The 19,946-nt window shown below is 38.3% G+C and overlaps 1 protein-coding gene across 1 annotated transcript in view; it reads right to left on the bottom strand.

The window, feature by feature from the left end:
- LOC145406371 (organic cation transporter protein-like) overlaps positions 1–19,946 on the bottom strand; it is a 240,965-nt gene that overhangs the window by 5,726 nt on the left and 215,293 nt on the right. Inside the window, exons 9-10 of the mRNA XM_080277539.1 lie at positions 10,567–10,675; positions 10,084–10,159 (exon numbers count right to left, since the gene is read on the bottom strand). Coding sequence (XP_080133665.1) covers positions 10,084–10,159; positions 10,567–10,675 — 185 coding nt within the window. The remainder of the gene's footprint in view (positions 1–10,083; positions 10,160–10,566; positions 10,676–19,946) is intronic.

Here is a 19,946-nt window from a genome sequence, read left to right as displayed (position 1 = left end):
ATTTACCCGGGACTTATCTTGGAAAGATCATATTACATCTCTTGTAAAATCTGCTTCCAAGAGATTGGGTGTACTAACCCGACTTCGTCCTTTCTTTATCCCTGCACAATTGTTGACTCTATACAGGGGTTTTATCCGCCCCTGTGTGGAGTACAACTCTCATGTGTGGTGAGGCTCCCCACATACAACTCTTCTCAATAGGGTGGAGTCAAAGGCTTTTCGTCTCATTAACTCTCCTCCTCTTACTGACTCCCTTCAACCTCTGTCTCTTCGCCGCACTGTTGTATCTTTATCTCTTTTCTATCGCTACTTTAATGGTCACTGCTCCTCTGAACTGTCTGCATGCATTCTTCCACCTCTACGACGGGTGCGTAGCACCCGTCTAGCAGCAAACTCTCATTCCTTTTCTGTCCAACTCTCTAATGCAAGAGTTAACCGTTACTCCCAGTCCTTCATTTATGCAACAGGTCAACTCTGGAACTGTCTCCCTCTGTTTGTATTTCCTGCTGCCTATGATCTCCAGTTTTTCAAACGCAGTGTGTCCAGGCATCTCGAAATGAATGGATCTTGAATTTGGCTCTCTCTTGTATTTTGTTTTACTCTTGGAGGGAACTCTTATTGCGGGCTCATGGCCTTTGGTTCATTCTTCCTCAAATAAATAAAATGAGCGATAGTTACAGGTCTGGTAATGGTCACCTTTCTTTAGGACAGGCTGAATGAGAGCAAACTTCCAGCAAGAAGGAGATGTACAAGTTGACAGACCAAAGCGAAAGAGTTTACACTGACAGGGTGTAAGCACAGAAGCACAGTTCTTGAGGGCAACAGGAGGGACCCCGTCTGGTTCATATACCTTGTTAGTATTTAGGCGAGTGATGGCAGAAAACACATCAACTGAAGAAACTTGAATGTCAGCCATGAAGAAGTTAGAATGGGGAAGTGATAGAGAAATAGCTCAGGAATCGTCTAAGGTAGAACTGGAGGAGAAAGTCCGAGCGAAGAGTCCTGTTTCATCAGTAGCAGTAATAACCACAGAACCATCACAGGGGTAAAGAGGAGGGAAGGATGCTCAGGTAAAGTTGTTAAAAAGGCTTTTGTTAAGGTGCCAGAAGGAGCGAGAAGAATATGAGATGAAGGATTCAGAGCATTATTTTAGTGCAAATGAAATTATTTTTTTTAGCAGAACGAACAGAGCTAGAACGCTTATTGGCAAAAACACACACAAAAAATGAAATTCTGGGATGAATTGGTTCCGGTAACTTTTGTAGGCCTTCACATTGAATGGACATCATTAGACAAAGCGTGATTACCCTGTTTTCATTTGCATTAGTCACAGGATAAGAGAAATGAATGTATGCAACCAGTGAAATTATGCTACAGTTAATTTACAAAAATGCTAAAAAAAAATGTGGAGAGCGTGTGTCAGGGAGATATTATTTCACACAAATTATTTACAGCACGCCTAGAAAAATTTTTTCAGGAAGGTAGACTGGGAGAACAAAGGAGTAAACATGGATGGAGAAAACTAAGCCATTTAAGATTTGCACATGATAATGTTTTAATCTCAGAAACACTGCAAGAAATGGTAAGCGACATAAACTGAGAAAGTCTCAAAGAAGGTGTAAACTTAAACCGGAGTAAAACAAGAGTAATATTTAATCCAAATACACCAAAAGGCGCCATCAGAATAACCGAAGGGTTTCCAGAAGTCGAGGAGTGCAATTCTATCCATCTGTCTATTGCCGGACGCCGTAATCCCTTAAAGGGTGGCCACAAACAAATCGCCTACATGTCGCCTTGTACCCAGCCATTTCACTGCCCTGCTAACAACTCAACCCTCCTCTCTCATATACCTCTTCACTCTATTCCTCCATCTCATCCTTGGCCTCCCCTTACCTCTCATCGCCTTAACCTCACTCACATACACTCTCCTCGTCAATCTGTCGCTCTCCATCCTCTTCACATGGCCAAACCACCTCAGTGTGTTTCTCCTGACGCTTCCAATCACTTCCACATCCGCACCACAACGCTCCCTCACTTCCTCATTTGTCAGTCTGTCTCGCCATGTGACTCCACATGCTTCTCTCAAATAACTAATTTCCACTGATCTCACTCTTGACTTGTTTCCCTCCAAGAAGATCCAAGCTTCACTTCCATGCATTAGGGTTGGTATCACCTTACTGTCATGCAGTAACTTTTTCACTTCCAAGCTCACTTCCCTGTTTCTCATCACTGCTTTCAAGGAACCAGCAACCTTTCTTCCTTGTAGTACCCTTTCAAGCACTTCATCCTCTAAACTTCCATCCGAACTAATTACACTACCCAAGCTCTTAAACGCACTAACATTTTCCATTTCCTCCTCATCCAACCTCACTGTACATTGATTGACTTCATTTCTCTCGAACACCATAACTTTGCTCCTCCCTATATTCACCTTTAGATTCCGTTTCTTACACACTCTCCCAAGCTCAGTCACCAAGCCTTACAGCTCCCATTCGTCATTACTTAACAACACTGTATCATCTGCAAACAACAGTACAAGGAGTTTCCACACACTGCCCTCTCTCATCCACTGTCCTACCTTGTATCTCTTTTATAACCCCATCCGTATACAGACTGAACAACTAAGGAATGCATGACACATCACTGTTTCAATCCAACCTTCAGACAGAAAAATTCACTCAGTTCATTGTCCACACGCACTGCAGTCTTACCCCCTATACATACTCTTCATGGCATTCAACAACTTCCCACTTACCCCATATCTTCTTAATACTTTCCACAGTCCTTGTCAATCCACCCTGTCATATGCTTTCTCCAAATCCATGAAAGCCACATACAACTTCTTTCCCCTCTCTAGAAACTTTTCTATTGATGACCAAAGAATGAATATCTGACTTACACATTCTCTTCCCTTCCTAAAAACTCCCTGTTCTTCTCCGTCTAACTCCTTTGTTATTTCTCTAACTCTGCCAGTAAATATCCTCCCATATACTTTTCCTATCACACCAAGAAGACAAATGCCCCTGTGATTACCACACACTTCTTCTTCTCCTTTTTCTTTGTACAAGGGAATAATTATACCTGAAATCCAATCCTCCGGGACTTTACCTTCCTTCCAGGCCAACCTGCACATCATCTTCATCCATTCTACTACTATCTCTCCCCCATGCTTCGGCATTTCACCACACACGCCATCAATTCCTGGGGCGTTCCCCATTTTGACTTTCTTCACTGCTTCCACACCTTCTGTCTTACGGTTTTCTTCCTCTCTTCTCCCATCCCTCCTTCTCCCAATAATTCCCCAGCCATTTATACTCGAAATACTATAATTCTCTGTGTTCAACAATTCCTTAAAGTGTTCTCTCCATCTGCTCACATTTTTCCTTTCTCCACTAGTACTCTACCATTTTTATCATTCACTCCCCGACTAACTTCTTTAACACCATGTATAACTCTCTTTACCTCTTTTCAGAACATTTTCTTGCATTCCCTCCACTTTACACTCAAATTCCTTCCAAATTCCTTATCCACTCTCTTCTTACTATCTCTTACTAATCTTTTTACTTCTCTCTTCCTCTCTTCATATTACTCTCTCTTCTGTATCTGAACTTCCTTCATACCCCTGTTTCTCATCCACTCACTATATGCTTTCTTTTTTTTCTTTTTTTTTTTGTGCTACAGGCTGTTCACCATGCTGTTCCTTGCAGCCTCTTTCGTCTTCTCTTCACCCCAACCACCACCTCACATGCTGCACAGATTTCTTCTGTGAATATCTTGCACACACCTTCCATGTCCCCCACCTGCCCTAAATCGTATTTACCCAATCGCTCCTTCACTTCTCTCTTATATTCTGCCTTTTTTCCATCCTCTTTTAACCTTTCTATCCTACTTGTATGAACTACTTCCTCCTGTCATTCCCTTCTACTCGTCCATTTCATTTGGACCTTGACTTTCACCACTGCCAAGTGGTGGTGAGAAAGTCCACTCCCCCTACCTACCAGGTGGTGGTGAGAAAGTCCACTCCCCCTACCTAACAAGTGGTGGTGAGAAAGTCCACTCCCACTACCTACCAAGTGGTGGTGAGAAAGTCCACTCCCCCTACCTCTACATGCTCTTGCGTCCATTACACGCCTTCTTATTCTCTCATTCACACAGACATAATCAATCATTGCCTTCCATTCATTCAGTTCACCACCCACCCTTCTCATCGCTCGCCACATATGCCTGTGGATCATTTTGTGTCTGAAGCGGGTATTGGCTATCACCAACCCCCTCCTGGCACAAATGTCAACTGGAACACTGCCATTCTCATCCACTTCTACAGGCACACCCCACTCACCAACTATTGTATTCCATCCACCTTCACATTCCCTAGTTTTTCATTCATATCTCCAATCAAGAACACTCTCTCATTCCTTTCAGACTTTTCCATGCACACTTCCACATTTGTCTAGAACTCTTCTTTCACTCTGCTTGCACGATCTTGCGTTGGCGCTTACTCACACACAATCGCCCACATTTGTAGTCCAACTTTCAGTCTTACACACACAATGCTTGAGCCAACTGATCCATACTCTCATATTCTCCTTCCATCTCCTGCGCACAACAATACACACTTTATCTTTTGTCCTCTCATTCTCACCCACTCCCTCGCATATACCCCATCCCTACTCCCATTCTCTCCCACTCTCACGTTCTATTTAGTTTCGGTTAATCCACATACATCCACTTTTGCACCCTCAAACACCTGGACAATCTCTTTCACCTAATCATTTCCACCCCTTATATTCCATGTCGCAATCCATACCATGTCCTATGTTCGGTCCTTTATCGTGACCTGTTGATCAGTCCTGGTCCAAGGCTTCTTGTTTGTATTTTTAGTTAGATGTTTTCCGGGATGGGTTACTAACCCTGCACCAGCCCACTTCTTGTCACGTAGGGAATACGTGTTGGTTAGTTATACGGTTACCACACAGTGTTGCCAATGATTTCTTGGTTTAGAGGAAATCATATGGCTTGGCACTTACTGCAGAGCTACACTATAAACAGAGTACCACTACACTTAGTGGTTGGATGATGGCCGCCCCCACCTACTACACTACTTGGGACAAATACTGAAATTAACGAAAGACCATGATAGAGAGATAAAAGAAAAATGTATTGCAACTGGACGGAAATCTTTCTGTAAACAAAGAGAGATCATGAAAAGTGGCTTACCAACATGTATGAAGCGAAAAGAATATAACGAATGTATAACCCCAGCTATGATGTAAGGTTATGAGACCAGGAACCTACTATCGATGAATAATCAACTAATATGTTCTCAAAGACCAATGAAAAGGTCGATGTTGAGAATATCTATAAGAAACAGGACAAGATCAACTTGGGTGTGAGAGCAGACTAAAGTCAAAGACATTACAGAACGTATAAACGAACAAAAATGGATTTCGGCAGGTCATATAGCGATAATATCATGGGATAACCGATGTAGCAAGTGGCTAACTGACTGGACCTCAAGAGATTGTAGGCATAATAGAAAAAGGCCAGGCAGAGGGTAGAAAGGCGAGAACCCATTATATCCCAACTTTTTTTAATGAAGATTTTTCTGGCATTTTCATGAAATTCTTATTGTATAGAATGAATTAAGATAAGACATGCTTGTTACAGTACTTTATTTCCTTCAGTAAGCTTAGAATAAGCTGTCCTCAAAAGAGGACACTGGGACAATATAATATAATCTTCTAATAATAAGCTGTCCTCAAATGAGGACAGTGGGACAAAGTAATACATACTTTCTCTAAATAACAGAAACATAAAAACCCTTGGATAAGACTAAAATTTGGATGAAACTAAATAAAATGCAATCTCCAAAGACAAGTTAACTAAAAAAAGGAACAGCTCGCTTCTGTGTATTTACATAAAAATGCATGTATAAGAATGTAATTGTGCTGAAACTAAATAACATGCCATCTCCAAAAGACAAGTAAACTGAGAAAAAAGAATAGCTGGTTTCTGTATATTTACTTTTTGTGATACTGAGCAAAACATTCTGCGCAGAGTCTTACATTGCATTTGACACAGTAAGTTCTTGGTTCTTTGAACATGGTTTTCTTTGGCAACGTCTTTGCTGTTGGCGCTTTGCAATAACATGGTCCATTCCGTCATACCGAACATCAGCTAGTTTTGTAGACAGACCAGGGGTATTGCTTTTTCTTCCTATTTTCCCACCTGCATCACCAAGCTTCAGATATGGCACACATATTGCTCTTTTGAAGCTCACTAAATCAAGCTGTTCCTTTCCTTCATACAGGAATTTGTGGATAATCCAAGCATTTACAACTTTCATTTCTAACAAACATATGAAGAGGGGCCAGTACCACTTCTTTCCCCGCAGAGAGGTTGCATATTTTCCAGCCAACCAGTCATGGTGATCTACACCTCCCATATAGGCATTGTAATTGTTCACAGATGCTCACAGATGTAGGGAGTTAGCAACTTCTAAAACAGTTCAAGTGATGATAAATTCTCTAGGCTTTCTTTCATTTTCTGCAAGCAGTCACTATGATGTTGAGAACGCTCTTTGACCTTGGTATACTGGGGATCTTTGTGTTTCCAAATGGGTTCAGAGGCACAATTTTTTTTTTTTTTTTTTTTTTTTTTTTTTTTTTGTCGGGGGGCGCGGTAGCACAGTGGTAGCGCGCTGGACTTGTAATCGGGGGATTGCAAGTTCGAGCCTCGCCCTGGCTGCCGTTCCGGGAGGGGTAGCTCCCTCCTGTAACCCTAGCGGGGCTATATAGTCCAATACAGGGCTTAGCTCGGGGGAACTCCATTTCTCCCATTTTTTTTCTCTATTTTTGTCTGAATGATGTACCTGAACCAGGTTTGTTTGTAGCATGTTCTTCAGCTGGCACTTGTTCAATATGAACTTCTAAGGAACCTGGCACATCTTGAACAGACATCTCACCAATAACATCTTCGCTGACATCCTCTTCATCAGTCAGTTCATCTACATCTGGTGGAACAATAACCACATCAGCTTTTTCATAATTAGCTTCCTCGTCATCCTGTTGATTCAAAATTTCAAGTGCTTGTTCCAGTGTAATTGCAGAAAGTCTTGCTTTCGCCATCTGTAACAAAGTAAAGTAACAAATAAAAAAATAGAAGTACTGAAATGTATTGACCACCGAATACTTATATGTTCATAGGTTCATAAAAGCATATTACACCTAAACTATACTACCATCATTCTTTACTAACCTTGAGAGATGGCAAATGTGCTGTCTATGACGATCTATGCAGAAATGAAGCGTCGTTGGATGCTGCAGGCTGGGACATGTAAGAACACGTAATATTACTATATTATCCCAGTGTCCTCATTTGAGGACAAGCATTTTCTAACATGGTTGTGCTCTTGTGTACTGAAAAAAATGAATTCAGTTATGATGCATATGGTAGGCCATCCACTTAACAACATGCGACAGGATGAACATAGATGATTTGGGCTTTGTAGTATTCAGTATGCTTCTTAGTATGCAAACATTTTTGAAGCACCATTTTCAACCAACTTTAGATACCAAGAAATCGCTTAAGAATATGTCAATGAAACTTAATTTTTGCTTGATGTTGGTGAAAACCCACTGAAATATTACTTTTGTTTGCTTTTTTGTCAGTGTTTTCATTAATTGAGTAATAAAATAATATTTTATCAGGTGTCCTCAAATGAGGACACTGGGATATAATGGGTTAAGAAGTATGCATGCAAAACGTGGCAGATTTTGACTCAGTCAAGGAATTGATGGAGAAGGTTGGGGAAGGCGATTGTTCAGCACAGTACATGAGATGGCTGATGACAATGGTCTGTGTGTGTGTGTGTGTGTGTGTGTGTGTGTGTGTGTGTGTGTGTGTGTGTGTGTGTGTATGTTCCCATTATATCTCATAAACGGCTTGAGCTATCACCATGAAGCCTTCAAGTTCTCAAGAATGGCCAGAATCTCGGACGAGTTTGAAAATGGGTAGTCAGGGTCAAGGTCAAGGTCATGAAAATTGCTGCCAAAGGTCAGTTAGTTTTTATCGCCTGCCTCTAGCACCATTGTATCTCATGAACAGCTTGAGCTATCAACATGAAACCTTCAGGGTATCACGGCGACACCCCCTCTCCGGGGGGTTCCGTCCCACAGCCCCCACAGAGGGGGGCCGCCTTTGTAACTTAGTCACAGTATATTCTGACTGTCGATCAGCATTCGGCTCCCGAATGCATTTCTTTCATTCAATATGTATATGGATGGAGTTGTAAAAGAGTTACAATGTAGGGCTGTGGAAGTTGAAGCGGCCCTAATGAGAGAGGATAGCGTTTGGAAGCTTCCTGTTCTGTTGACTGTAGATGACACTGTATTGTTAAGTGAAGACGACAGGGAACTGTATGGCTTGGTGAATGAGTTTGGGAGAGTGTGTAAGAAACAAAAATCTAAAAGTGAACGTAAGGAAGAGTAAAGTTGTGATCTTGGAGAGTAATGAAGTCACTGAATGTACAATGAGGTTGGATGGTGATGAAATGGAAAATGTAAGTGCATTTAAGTACTTGGGTAGTGTGATGAGTAAGGATGAGGTTTAGAGGATGAAGTGCTTGAAAGGCTACAACAAGGAAGAAAGGTTGCTGCGTCTTTGAAGGCAGTGATAAGTAATAGGGAAGTGAGCATATAAGCAAAAATGTCGTTGTAAGATAGTATTCTGAATGGAAGAGAAGCTTGGACTTTGTTGGAAGGACACAAGTCATAAGTGACAGCAGTTGGAATGAGTTATTTAAGAGGGCCATGAGAAGGTGCATAGAGAGTCAGACTGACAAACAGGGAAGTGAGGGAGCATTGTGGTGTGGATGTGGATGTAATAAAAGTGTTAGGAGAAATACACTGAGGTGATTTGGTCATGTGGGGAGGATGGAGCCCGAGAGACTAACGAGGAGAGTGTATATGAGTGAGGTGGAGAGGGAGGGAGGGAGGGAGAGACCGAGGACGAGATGGAGGGATGGAGTTGAGAGGTACGAGTATATGAAAGAGGAGGTTGTGACCCGGGAGAGGGCAGCGAAATGGCAGGAACAAGGCGACATGGTGGCGATTTATTTGTGGCCACCTCTTACGGGATTAAGGCGTCTGACTCTCTCTCTCTCTCTCTCTCTCTCTCTACATTTGTGTGTGTGTGTGTGACCAAAGTTTATGTTGTGGTGGATTAACCTATTTTGTTGTTAACTGGTAAAGTTAATTCTGAATACATTTTATACCACATATATATTTTTTTAAGTTCTGTGTGTACGAAGAATATTGCTGTAGGCAAGTACTTCATATTTCCTATCCAACTAGTCTATTCACTCCCCTCAAGCACCAAACGTAGTCATTCTTTCCACCTCCCACTCCCCGTATCGTCCTAAAATTCCATGTATACCCTTTTGTCCTTCACCACTGCTGGCTGGAAACGTCAGTCGACCAAATCAGGGTTCAAATTCACGGAGATATGGGATTAACTACGCTGACTGTAACAGGTGGAAGGAAGGGAAGGTGTACATCAGAGTGAAAGTATACATTCTTATTCATTTGCATGAAAAAGAGAGAGATGGGGGGAGTAAGTGTGCATACCCATATACCTACTGTTTGGTCTCAATCATCTGGGTCTTTGGTCTTTCCAGCTCCAATTAGACTTAATAATGGACGGATCCTTGAATTGCACTTAATATATCTACAGTATTTAGGCTCTGGGATTGAAGTACCAGAACATAATGTTTTATAACCGCAGTTGTTTAATGAGTTTGAAAGCATCTTATCGATCAATTGATCGAGGATTTAACCCCAGTCAGCGCCAATGGTAGACGGCCTAATGCGGATTAGGTCACAAAGTGCCATACTCTTCAGCTTAAATCTTCTAAACTTGGGTAAATGCCTTTGCTTTCTTATGAGATGAGTCCATGGCATGAAACTTCAGCAACATAATTTTCAACATCAGTTTGAAATTCTAAATCAGAATGAGTTTACACTCCAAATATGTCGAACGCTTCCCTCCCCCCCCCCTCTCTCTCTCTCTCCTAACCTTACTGACCAGGGTGCTCATGATGAAGGGTGCAACGATGGCACCGAGGCGAGATGAGATCATGCCCGCACCCATACCCTGAGTCCTGCAAGCACAAATTAGAAAATTGTGTTAAGTAATTTTAATAGTGGACAAGTATCAGTGGTAAAAAAGTAGCTTAAGAAATATTTTCTTTGTCCGATCTTGCAAGTTAATATTTTCCTGCGGTTGTCATAAAGTTTGGATACGTAAAATATTGTTGAAATTCATTTTATTTGGTCATACCTTTCCACTTTAATATTCAGTGTGGTTGGTTCTACAAAGAGTTTGGATGAGTGTTAGAAAATAGCTAATACAAATTATAACTATAAAGAAGTTTCTGTAGTACCAAGTTGTTACTGGATATCACATTGTTTGGCTGTATTTTTGACTTAAATATTCAGCATACTGTGGCTGTGAAGAGACAGGTAGGTGTGTGAATGAAGACAAAACTTTAATGAAGTTGTGATATACCTAATCTCTGTTGGGAACAGCTCCAAGGAGTAGAGAAGGACCAAAGAGAAAGCCGTAGAAGACGACATCTTACCCAGCATCACCAGGGCCACTGATACCCACTTCAGGTCTGCCGAGGACAAGGTCACGTTAGGTCACAGTATTGTTATCATCACTATCATCATCATTTAGCATCGATAGCATTATCACCATCCCTTCACGTTACACCAGTGTCATTGCTTTTAGTATCAGCACTATTAGTGAGATCTATAATTATCGTAATTATCATCACAGAATATTTACATACACCATAATCAGTACTATCACCATCATTATCTTCATCCCCATTAGTACTATAATTCATTATCATCACACATCATTATTATAACAGTCATTATTATCACCGTCATTGTCATCCCTATTATCACTATTATTATCAGTATCAGTGACATCATCAACTTGTTTTGATTTCACAGTGATCTGAATTGTTGATGCAGGAAATTGATATTCACACAAGTGTAAAACAATGCATTGCGAAAAAATTGCAGCGGGAGTAGGGATGGTATAACCAAAAGGCAAAAAACCAAGAGAGGATGGGTACTGATACCGTTGTGCACATGTCATATGATACAACACGCCCTGGGGCCCAACACTACTCTCCTTTAATTTCCTGTTGTAAGTAAAATTTCCTCCTAATAGTTCCTTGTTAGGAGGAAACTGAAGGATTCAAGTCTCCTCTCAAGAGCAATAACAATCAGAATGATTTTCTTTGCCCCCCCCCCCTTTTTTTTTTATCCAGTACATATCTTAACCCTTGTGTCAACAGACTTAAGAATGGGAAATTAATGATTGCGTTGTAAAGATCTTCGGTAGGGAACATTTTCACAAGAGATGTATAGCAGGATTTTATTTCTCTCTCTGTTTTAACGTGTTCTTTACCCAGGCCATTGCACTATAAAAAGGGGGAGTAGTGCTGGGCCTCAGGGCATGTTGCATAACATGGCATGCACAGTTAGCAATGGTATCAAAGCACATCCCTTCTTGTTTCTTTGCTTTTTGGTCCTCCCATCTCCACCCCTGCTGATTTTTTTCAAATTGTGTTTTTCTCTTAGGTATTTTTGAACTGACAGAATTTATTAATCTTTCAATATATAAAAATTATAGATAGACAGATAGATAGATAAACAGACAGATAGAAATAGACAGACAGATAGTTACTTATGTATATCCGATGAACACGACTGTGTAACGTTCTTTTTTAAAAATAAAAGCATTCTTAGCGTACATGTGCAATGAAAAGCATCACTGATGTTAACATGTACTGTACAATGAGGATAAATAATTACAACCATTTGCTATACCCTTGCGGCCACCCCGACCAACCTGACCACCACCCATTGGAGGGAGGGGGGGAGGTCATCCTTTTGGGGCTTCTTTTTTATCTTCTGCATTAGAAAATGTAACTCTCCGCACTCAACATTTCCAACTGTGCGCTACGTGGAAACAGAATTGAGCATGTGCATACCTACAGACATGGTGCGTTTGGTGTCTGTACTTTAGGTAAGGGCAGTTGCGTGCTTAATGGCAAGTTTGCTTTCTTTACAATGCGTTTAGTCACTGCTCTACCCAGGTGATTGCGAGTCTGATGGGGATTTCTTATAGGCTGTGCATACGTAGTTTCTCAGATTAAATAAGCTGTGAAACAGAGTAGATGAAGATTGAGAAAACTGCACGTTTTTTCAAGTTTTAAACCTGCCATAACTCGCGTTTTTGCCGTTTTCCGCCCATGCCTACTGATAGCAACACCATGTATTAATAGGCATACTGATATTGCATTTACAGTGAAGATACAAACTTTAAGGACAGAAACTTGTGCCATTCACAATAGGTCCATATTCAGTACGTAGGTATAATCCTTGTCACCAAAATTATCGTCAATATAATAATTTTCATCCCAACGTTATTACCAATCATTATTACCGGCGTTGCCCGGTTAAAAGAACATTACCGGGTATAACAGCATTGGCTGGGTCCCTGGGGGACCACACCCTGAGTGGGACGACCCCTGGTGTCCCATTTTATCCAGTGCACCTGTCTTCTACTATGAGCCCACTTCCCGAGGGATGTATTCCACCTAGACCTGTTCTTACTGGACCTAATCCCCTCGAATCTCTTTTCCCAGTATCCTGCCCATTCGCTCAACCACATTCCTACATTCACCCAGTCACCCACCCACCCAGCCCACCTAATCACCCATTCATCCTACCACATCCCAGTAGGTAGTACAGTCGGGCACTCTTCCGACGACTACAGTAGATGTGGCAACAATATCGAGTTGTGATAAATGTGGCACTACTTGTTTGTTTACATTGGAAATCGAAGATCAGGTATGAAACCTCTTTGACTGGTGTTCAGAGGTAGCTGCCATGCAGCAATATGCAGTTCCCTTAAAATCTTACACAACTTTTGTTATTGCTCAGGTTAGGTGATACTGCATTTGAAGAGAAATCTAAAATGCCCAGAGCAAACATTACAAATGTACAATAATAGATACTACTCTGTCAAAGTAGGCTACGAAGGAGACTGTGCAGTCAAAATAATAGCAATTTAGCAACTCTTAGTTCGTAGCCCAGACGTGAGGTGCACACAGTAGCCTGGGGTCACAGGGAATACATGAAGCAAAAAGATACCGTTAAATACTTACAAATTACAAGAGTCGGTGAAGCTAAGAAATTGTCTGATTCAATTACTGTTATTTACATGGACTATTTACTGCCTTGTAAACACGTAAATCACCAACGTGAGGCTAATATATATTTCATATTTCAGTAAGCCCCCAAAGTTAGCGTGAAACTTCAGTTCATTCAAAACCATTCACAAGCATTATATAGCAGGTGGCATGTGAATGAGAACGGAGATTTAATGCGCTCTGGAGTGAAGGGTAGAAAACAGTGTTAAATGCAGGATCAGGAAACGTAATTATCACAAGCAAAATATGTTATTACCATACTTAAATTGTTTGTTCTTCGTTTTGAAACAGATTAGCACAAATAATTAAGACTAGATAATTTACAACGATAACTGTGAACACAAAATAGTTATCTTGGACTATTTATAAACCTCTATTTATTTCATTGAACTGAAGTGCAAAATTGATTGCTTAGGTGAAAATGATATTCAGATTGGATAAAATTATTTCAAGTACCAAATTTTTTTGTACTGACAGTCTGTTTTTCTTAGAAGACAGAAACCGACCTCGCTCACGCCGGTCTGACCTCAAATAATGTAAAATTTCAAAAGTTGAACAAATTTTCTTTCATAACTGCTGCATTATGAAGAAATTTTAATTCAACATCGAGGTCGCAAACTTTCCTTTTGATGGGAACTCTCAAGAAAAATGATGTTGTTATCCCTAAATAAACTTAATCTTTAAAAAGGATCATTTATTATCAAGAATCTTCGTTTATCAAGAAAAACAGTCAATTTATATGTATATCTTTGTTGCCCCAACAAAACACTTTTTTAGTACTTTTCCTTACACGAACAAACTGGCTTACTAAACATGGTGTAAAGATTTATAGGGTCTTATCGTCTTTCTAAAAAATTAAACCTTTTTCACTTTAAAGTTAAATTCATTTTTTTTTTTGTTAAGACAGTTTATCACTCATTCGACCTTTCATAAAAGCCTTCGTTTAAAAAAAAACTAATGATTATGCTACCTTTGCACGGTCAGAAATACTGTGGCCCTTTAATAACTCAGTGGGCATGCCAGACTGTAAATTTTCACAAAGACATGTTTTTGTTAAACAGACGGAGATAATATTTGCCGAGTTCCTTAAACAAATTTTTAATATTTAAAAAACTTTATTTATAAGAAATGATTTTTTAACATTTAAATTTTAATAATGATTTCAGAATAACTAGACAATTTAAGCTGAAATTTATTTTCTAATATTTGAGACAAAGAACCGATAAAATATAAAATATTTTACTACATTGGAACTAAAAAAGGTGGCTACTTCTAAGCCTACTTTTAAAAAAATATCTATTTATAAGTTCTATAATTTTACATTTTATAAGAAAAAGCTCTACCCTTATCTTCTTAGTTGCACAAACTAATAAGTCAAGCATGTAAATTAAATTTATTTCTTAGAAAACCAGATATAAAAGCTCAATTGGCATGTCACCTCTAATATTAAAATTTTATTGCAACAAAGACTTTTTCTTAAAATTAGCAATCTTTTTGTCGGGATAAATATTTATAGATCTAATTCTGAAACTTATTATACCCAAGATACAATTTTTTATATTTACTTTTTAAGATTTTTAAGCGTTATTTCTACATTCTTTCACAATACTTTTTACTTTCACTGCATTATTATTTCGATAAAATCTACTTTTAAAAAATATAAAAATTAGTTTTCTTAAAATTTTTACACTCTTATAACAGAAGCAAGAACACTAATTTCAAGATAACCTATTCTATAGGTACATTCTCGGTGTAACAGAGCTGCTTATCTCAAGCTCTATTTTGCTTTCCCGGTACACTTTCCAGTACACATACAATGTTACAACTTTTCTCATCTTGGCTTAATGAAAGCAACGGGCGATATGTGCACATGTTAGAGCTAAAATCAGGTTATCTTATTAAAATAACCTTACTTTTAAGTCCAACTTCAAAATTTGTATTCTAAAATTTATTCGTGATAATATAAATTTTATTGTAATCCATCTTAACCTAAATATGTGCTGCACCTTGATCTAATATTTTAATGAAATTATTTCAATAACTTGTTCTGTAAAAGTTATCTCAATGACGGTATACAAACTATAATAAAATAGGTAAGATTTTTCGTGGTTTATCGTTTAAAGGGCAGGTTCTCCTAACCAGACTAAAATACTGCCAAATTCTTTTAATGCAAAGCACATAGCTGTTACTAATCAGATATTAATTTTTCTTAAAGGTATAGTATGGTACCTAATCCTAGTTTACATCCTTTATTTGTTAACTTATTAATTAAAATAACATTGATTTATTTATCTTTAAATAATTGACTTCACCATTTATAAAACTCAAAAATCATTATCAACTAACATAAGAGTTAAATATCAACCTGTATTAAATTCCCTTCAAGTATAACCATGACTGCTGGCACAAAATTTAGCCACAGACAATTCAATTTACTTTTTCTAGTTTTCACCAATACAAAAATAATATACACTGAGACCTACTTAAGTTTAAAGTTTTTAACTCTGTTAGCTTGGGAACACAAAAATTTTCATATGTTATTAATTGAAAAGCAAATATTTATGCCATGAATCAAACTTATATAAATTTAAAATTATAATTTTATTAAAAATTAAAATAGAAAAAAAGTTAATTTTAAAATACACTAAATTTTGTTCTAAAATTTGTCTTATTATATGTATACATTCATAAAGAATTTCCACACAAACGTATACAAAATTCAAGACCATTGTAGAGCGACAGCCATATACACCTGTAATCGAACTCAACCAGTGAAACTCCCCCACTAAACCTGAATATCAGCCACATAACATATATAATGTATTGGGTCAAAAAAACATACATAGTAAGACCGATCACGTTCTTATACGTAAAAGTTCCATGCGGCCAAATCTGTTATGGAACGGGATCCGGCTGTGCCTAAGAACCCTTTAGCACATTGCATGCTCTCTGGGTCCTGAGGAGCCTTACCTCAAGATCCTACTCATAACTTATCTTCTAAAACAGATCCTATGCCACCTACAATGTTCAATACCCAGGAGGTCTGAGTCAAGTCTCATGAATATATAAAGGCCTCTTATTTAGCAGATTAGTGTATTGGAAAGCCAAACCTAGGTGCTCACTCATTAGTAAAAATAAAGTTTGATTTTACTTTTATTTTTTATCGTCAATTTAATCAAGCGCAAAGAGCTCGTTTTAAAACTCGTCCAATAAAATTGTTTTAACTCAGAGAGGGAGGTACAAAAAATAATAAATATTTTGCAAAGCTCAAAATTTGCCCTAGATCAAGATTGCTGTTCTTCTTTTGTTATAAATTTTTCGGAGAATTATAAAATATTGATGAAATTTGGTATAGCTTAATTTGGCTTTCCAATACACTAATCTGCTAAATAAGGGGCCACTATATATTCATGAGAGAATCCTGACACAGACCTCCTGGGTATAATCAGTTAAGAAGTGGCATTAGACCCATTTCAGAAGACAAATTATGGGGACAATCTCCTAAGGACCCCGGGAACACAGCCGCTGAAAGCGTGTGTGAAGGGGTCCTCAGGCACAGCCGCACCCCGTTCCAAAGCAGATATGGCCGCACGGAACCCTTAAATATAAGATTCTGATCCCATTCGGTGTATATGGTGATTTTACCCTACATTTTGTATATATTATAAGTGAGATAAGCAGGTTCGATAATGGAATCTTCTGGCTGAGCTCGGTTACAGTTGTATACGGCTGTCGCTCTATATTGTCTTCAAGCTTTGTATTAGTTAGTACATAAATCAATTTAATATAAGTATAACAGGACAAAATTTCAAGGTATATTTACTATATTGAAAATTTACTCTTCTATATTAAATTTAAGTGTGTGTGTGGGGGAGTATCTTTGGAGTCTGTATATACAGTACTTTACTTCTCTGTAGCTAATAATTTTGTATGAGATAAATAAATGGAGTTTAACTGCTTCAAGCAGAGCTTAGAAGTCTCACTTCTGGCCTAAATCTCGGAGTTAAGCTAGTCTTGAGGGACATCTTTTGAGTACAGATAAAAGATTTCTGTTAATCTATGGCCTATCATTGTTTGGAGTTAAAAAAAAATATCTTCATTCAAGAGCTCCCTGAGCTCATTCATAGTAAAGACTTACGAGAAGAATTAAAATAAAAAATAGTCCAACTGTTCTTCAGGAACAGACATTAGAAATCTCTAAGCTATAAGAGACTGGGAGGATTAAGGTAATTTTTACATAAAAAAAAATAATAATAATAAAAAAATAACGGCAATTTGGAAAAATCGCAAGGAAAATTGTAGTCGGGCAGATCCTTTAGGGTCGAATCCGCATTCGTATGGCGAGTTTTTTCTCGATCTATAATTGTATTTTTTAGCTAGAAGAGAAGCTAGGATTATAACAGCGCATCTGATTTATAGAGTTAAAATTATAATAAACGATAGAATGATCATTGTTTTTTCTAGGAATTTCTAGTCCTTGTGATTGGCAGTCACATATACTGGATATACAAAAAAAAAAAAAAAAAAATCTAAAAGGAGATCGAGTCTCCATGATAACGGTTAAATCTTAGGCATTGATCTGCCGTTTTAGAATGAAGTGGCCGAAATTTGAAGGTATTAGACTGTAAATCTAAAGGTGAGTGAATTACTCCTTCATTAATTTTCCAAGGTTTAAAAGATTTTTTACTTTTATTAAAAGCTTTGAAGGCCTTTTAGTTTAATTAACTTAAAACCTTGTGGATTGGACATGTTATATGGTAGAGAATTTCACCTTATCTTAGAAGACCAAAACTTTTCGTGCTTGTACACTAACATATATGTTAAATCTCAGTGGATTTTCTCATTTTTAGATTTGCAATCTAACGTCTTAACAATTCCACTATGAGATTTTAATGCAACAATGGTTTATCTCAACAAATCATAAGGGTATTGGAACTTTATATTGTATTTTAGGAGCTTGAGCTGAGATAGTTGGAACTTCTCTAAGATTAGTAATTCGGGATGAGTTGGGTCAGCCAGGAAGGTTGATTGGGGATGATCAAATTTATAATGTTGTAGTGACTGCTCATGCTTTTATTATGATTTTCTTTATAGTTATGCCTATTATAATTGGCGGGTTTGGAAAATGATTGGTTCCTTTGATATTAGGGACACTGGACATGGCATTTCCTCGAATAAGTAACATAAGGTTTTGATTGTTACCTTCTTCGTTAATTTTGCTTTTAATAAGGGGGATAAGGGGGGTTGGAACAGGCTGAAGTGTGTATCCTCCCTTATCGGCAGCTATTGTTCATGCTGGAGCGTCTGTTGATTTAGGAATTTTCTGTTTACATTTAACTGGGGTTTCTTCTATTTTAGGAGCTATCATTTTTTGTAACTACAGTTATTAAAATGCGACCGCGAGGGATAACGATGGATCGTATGCCTCTGTTTGATTGATCAGTATTTATTACTGCTACTTTACTTTTAATTTCTTTGTCCGTTTTGGCTGGGGCAATTACAATGTTACTGACAGATCTTAATTTGAATACATTCCTTGACCCAGCGGGAGGAGGGGACCCGGTTCTTTATCAGCATTTATTTTGATTTTTCGGCCATCCCGAAGTTTATATTTTAATTTTACCTGCGTTTGGGATGATTTCACATATTGTTAGTCAAGAATCAGGAAAAAAAGGAGCTTTTGGAAGACTTAGGATGATTAATGCTATGCTAGCTGTTGGAACTCTTGGTTTTGTAGTACCGGTATGAGCTCATCATGTGTTTACTGTGGCGATAGACGTAGATACTCGAGCGTACTTTACGTCGGGTACAGTGATTATTGCAGTTCATACTGGAATTAAAATTTTTAGGTGATTAGGAACTTCATGGAACACAAATTAATTATAGACCTTCTATGTGTTGGGGGTTAGGATTTATTTTTTTATTTACAGTAGGTGGATTAACAGGAGTTGTATTAACCAATTCTTCAACTGATATTATTTTACATGATACTTAGTATGTTGTAGCACATTTCCATTATGTGCTTTCAATGGGTGCGGTTTTGGGAATTTTTGCAGGATTAGCACACTGATATTCTTTGTTTATTGGGCTAGCATTAAATCCTAAGTGGCTTAAAATTCATTTTGGTACCATGTTTTTAGGGGTTAATATTGCTTTTTTCCGTCAACACTTCTTAGGGTTAAATGGGATACCTCGACGATATTCTGATTATCCTGATGCTGACGCAGCTTGAAATATTTTATCCTCTCTTGGGTCTATAACTTCTTTAGTGGCTCTGTTGGGGTTATTATTATCATTTGAGAATTAGAGTCTTATCGTGTTGTTGTATTTTCAATGTATTTCCCCACTTCTACTGAATGAAAGCATGCATATCCTCCTGCAGATCACAGGTATATAGAAATTCCTTTAGTTTCTACTTTCTACAATGGCAGATTAATGCATTAGGCTTAGGACCTATGAATGAGAATATTATTCTCTTTTAGAGTTAGTTAATGACAACATGAGGGTATATGGGAGTGCAAGATAGAGCTTCTCCTCTGTAATGGGGTGTATAAAAACCTGCATTGCTTTAGGGCAAAGGGGAAATTCTCTCTTTGGCTCAGTGGTAACGTGCGCACGTATAATGGTGGGGACCCGAGATCGAATCAGGATA

Source organism: Coenobita brevimanus, chromosome 8, assembly GCF_032717465.1.
Source record: "Coenobita brevimanus isolate Jiangsu-jjx chromosome 8, ASM3271746v2, whole genome shotgun sequence".
Taxonomy (NCBI): domain Eukaryota; kingdom Metazoa; phylum Arthropoda; class Malacostraca; order Decapoda; family Coenobitidae; genus Coenobita; species Coenobita brevimanus.
This window is presented reverse-complemented; position numbering and strand designations above follow the sequence as displayed.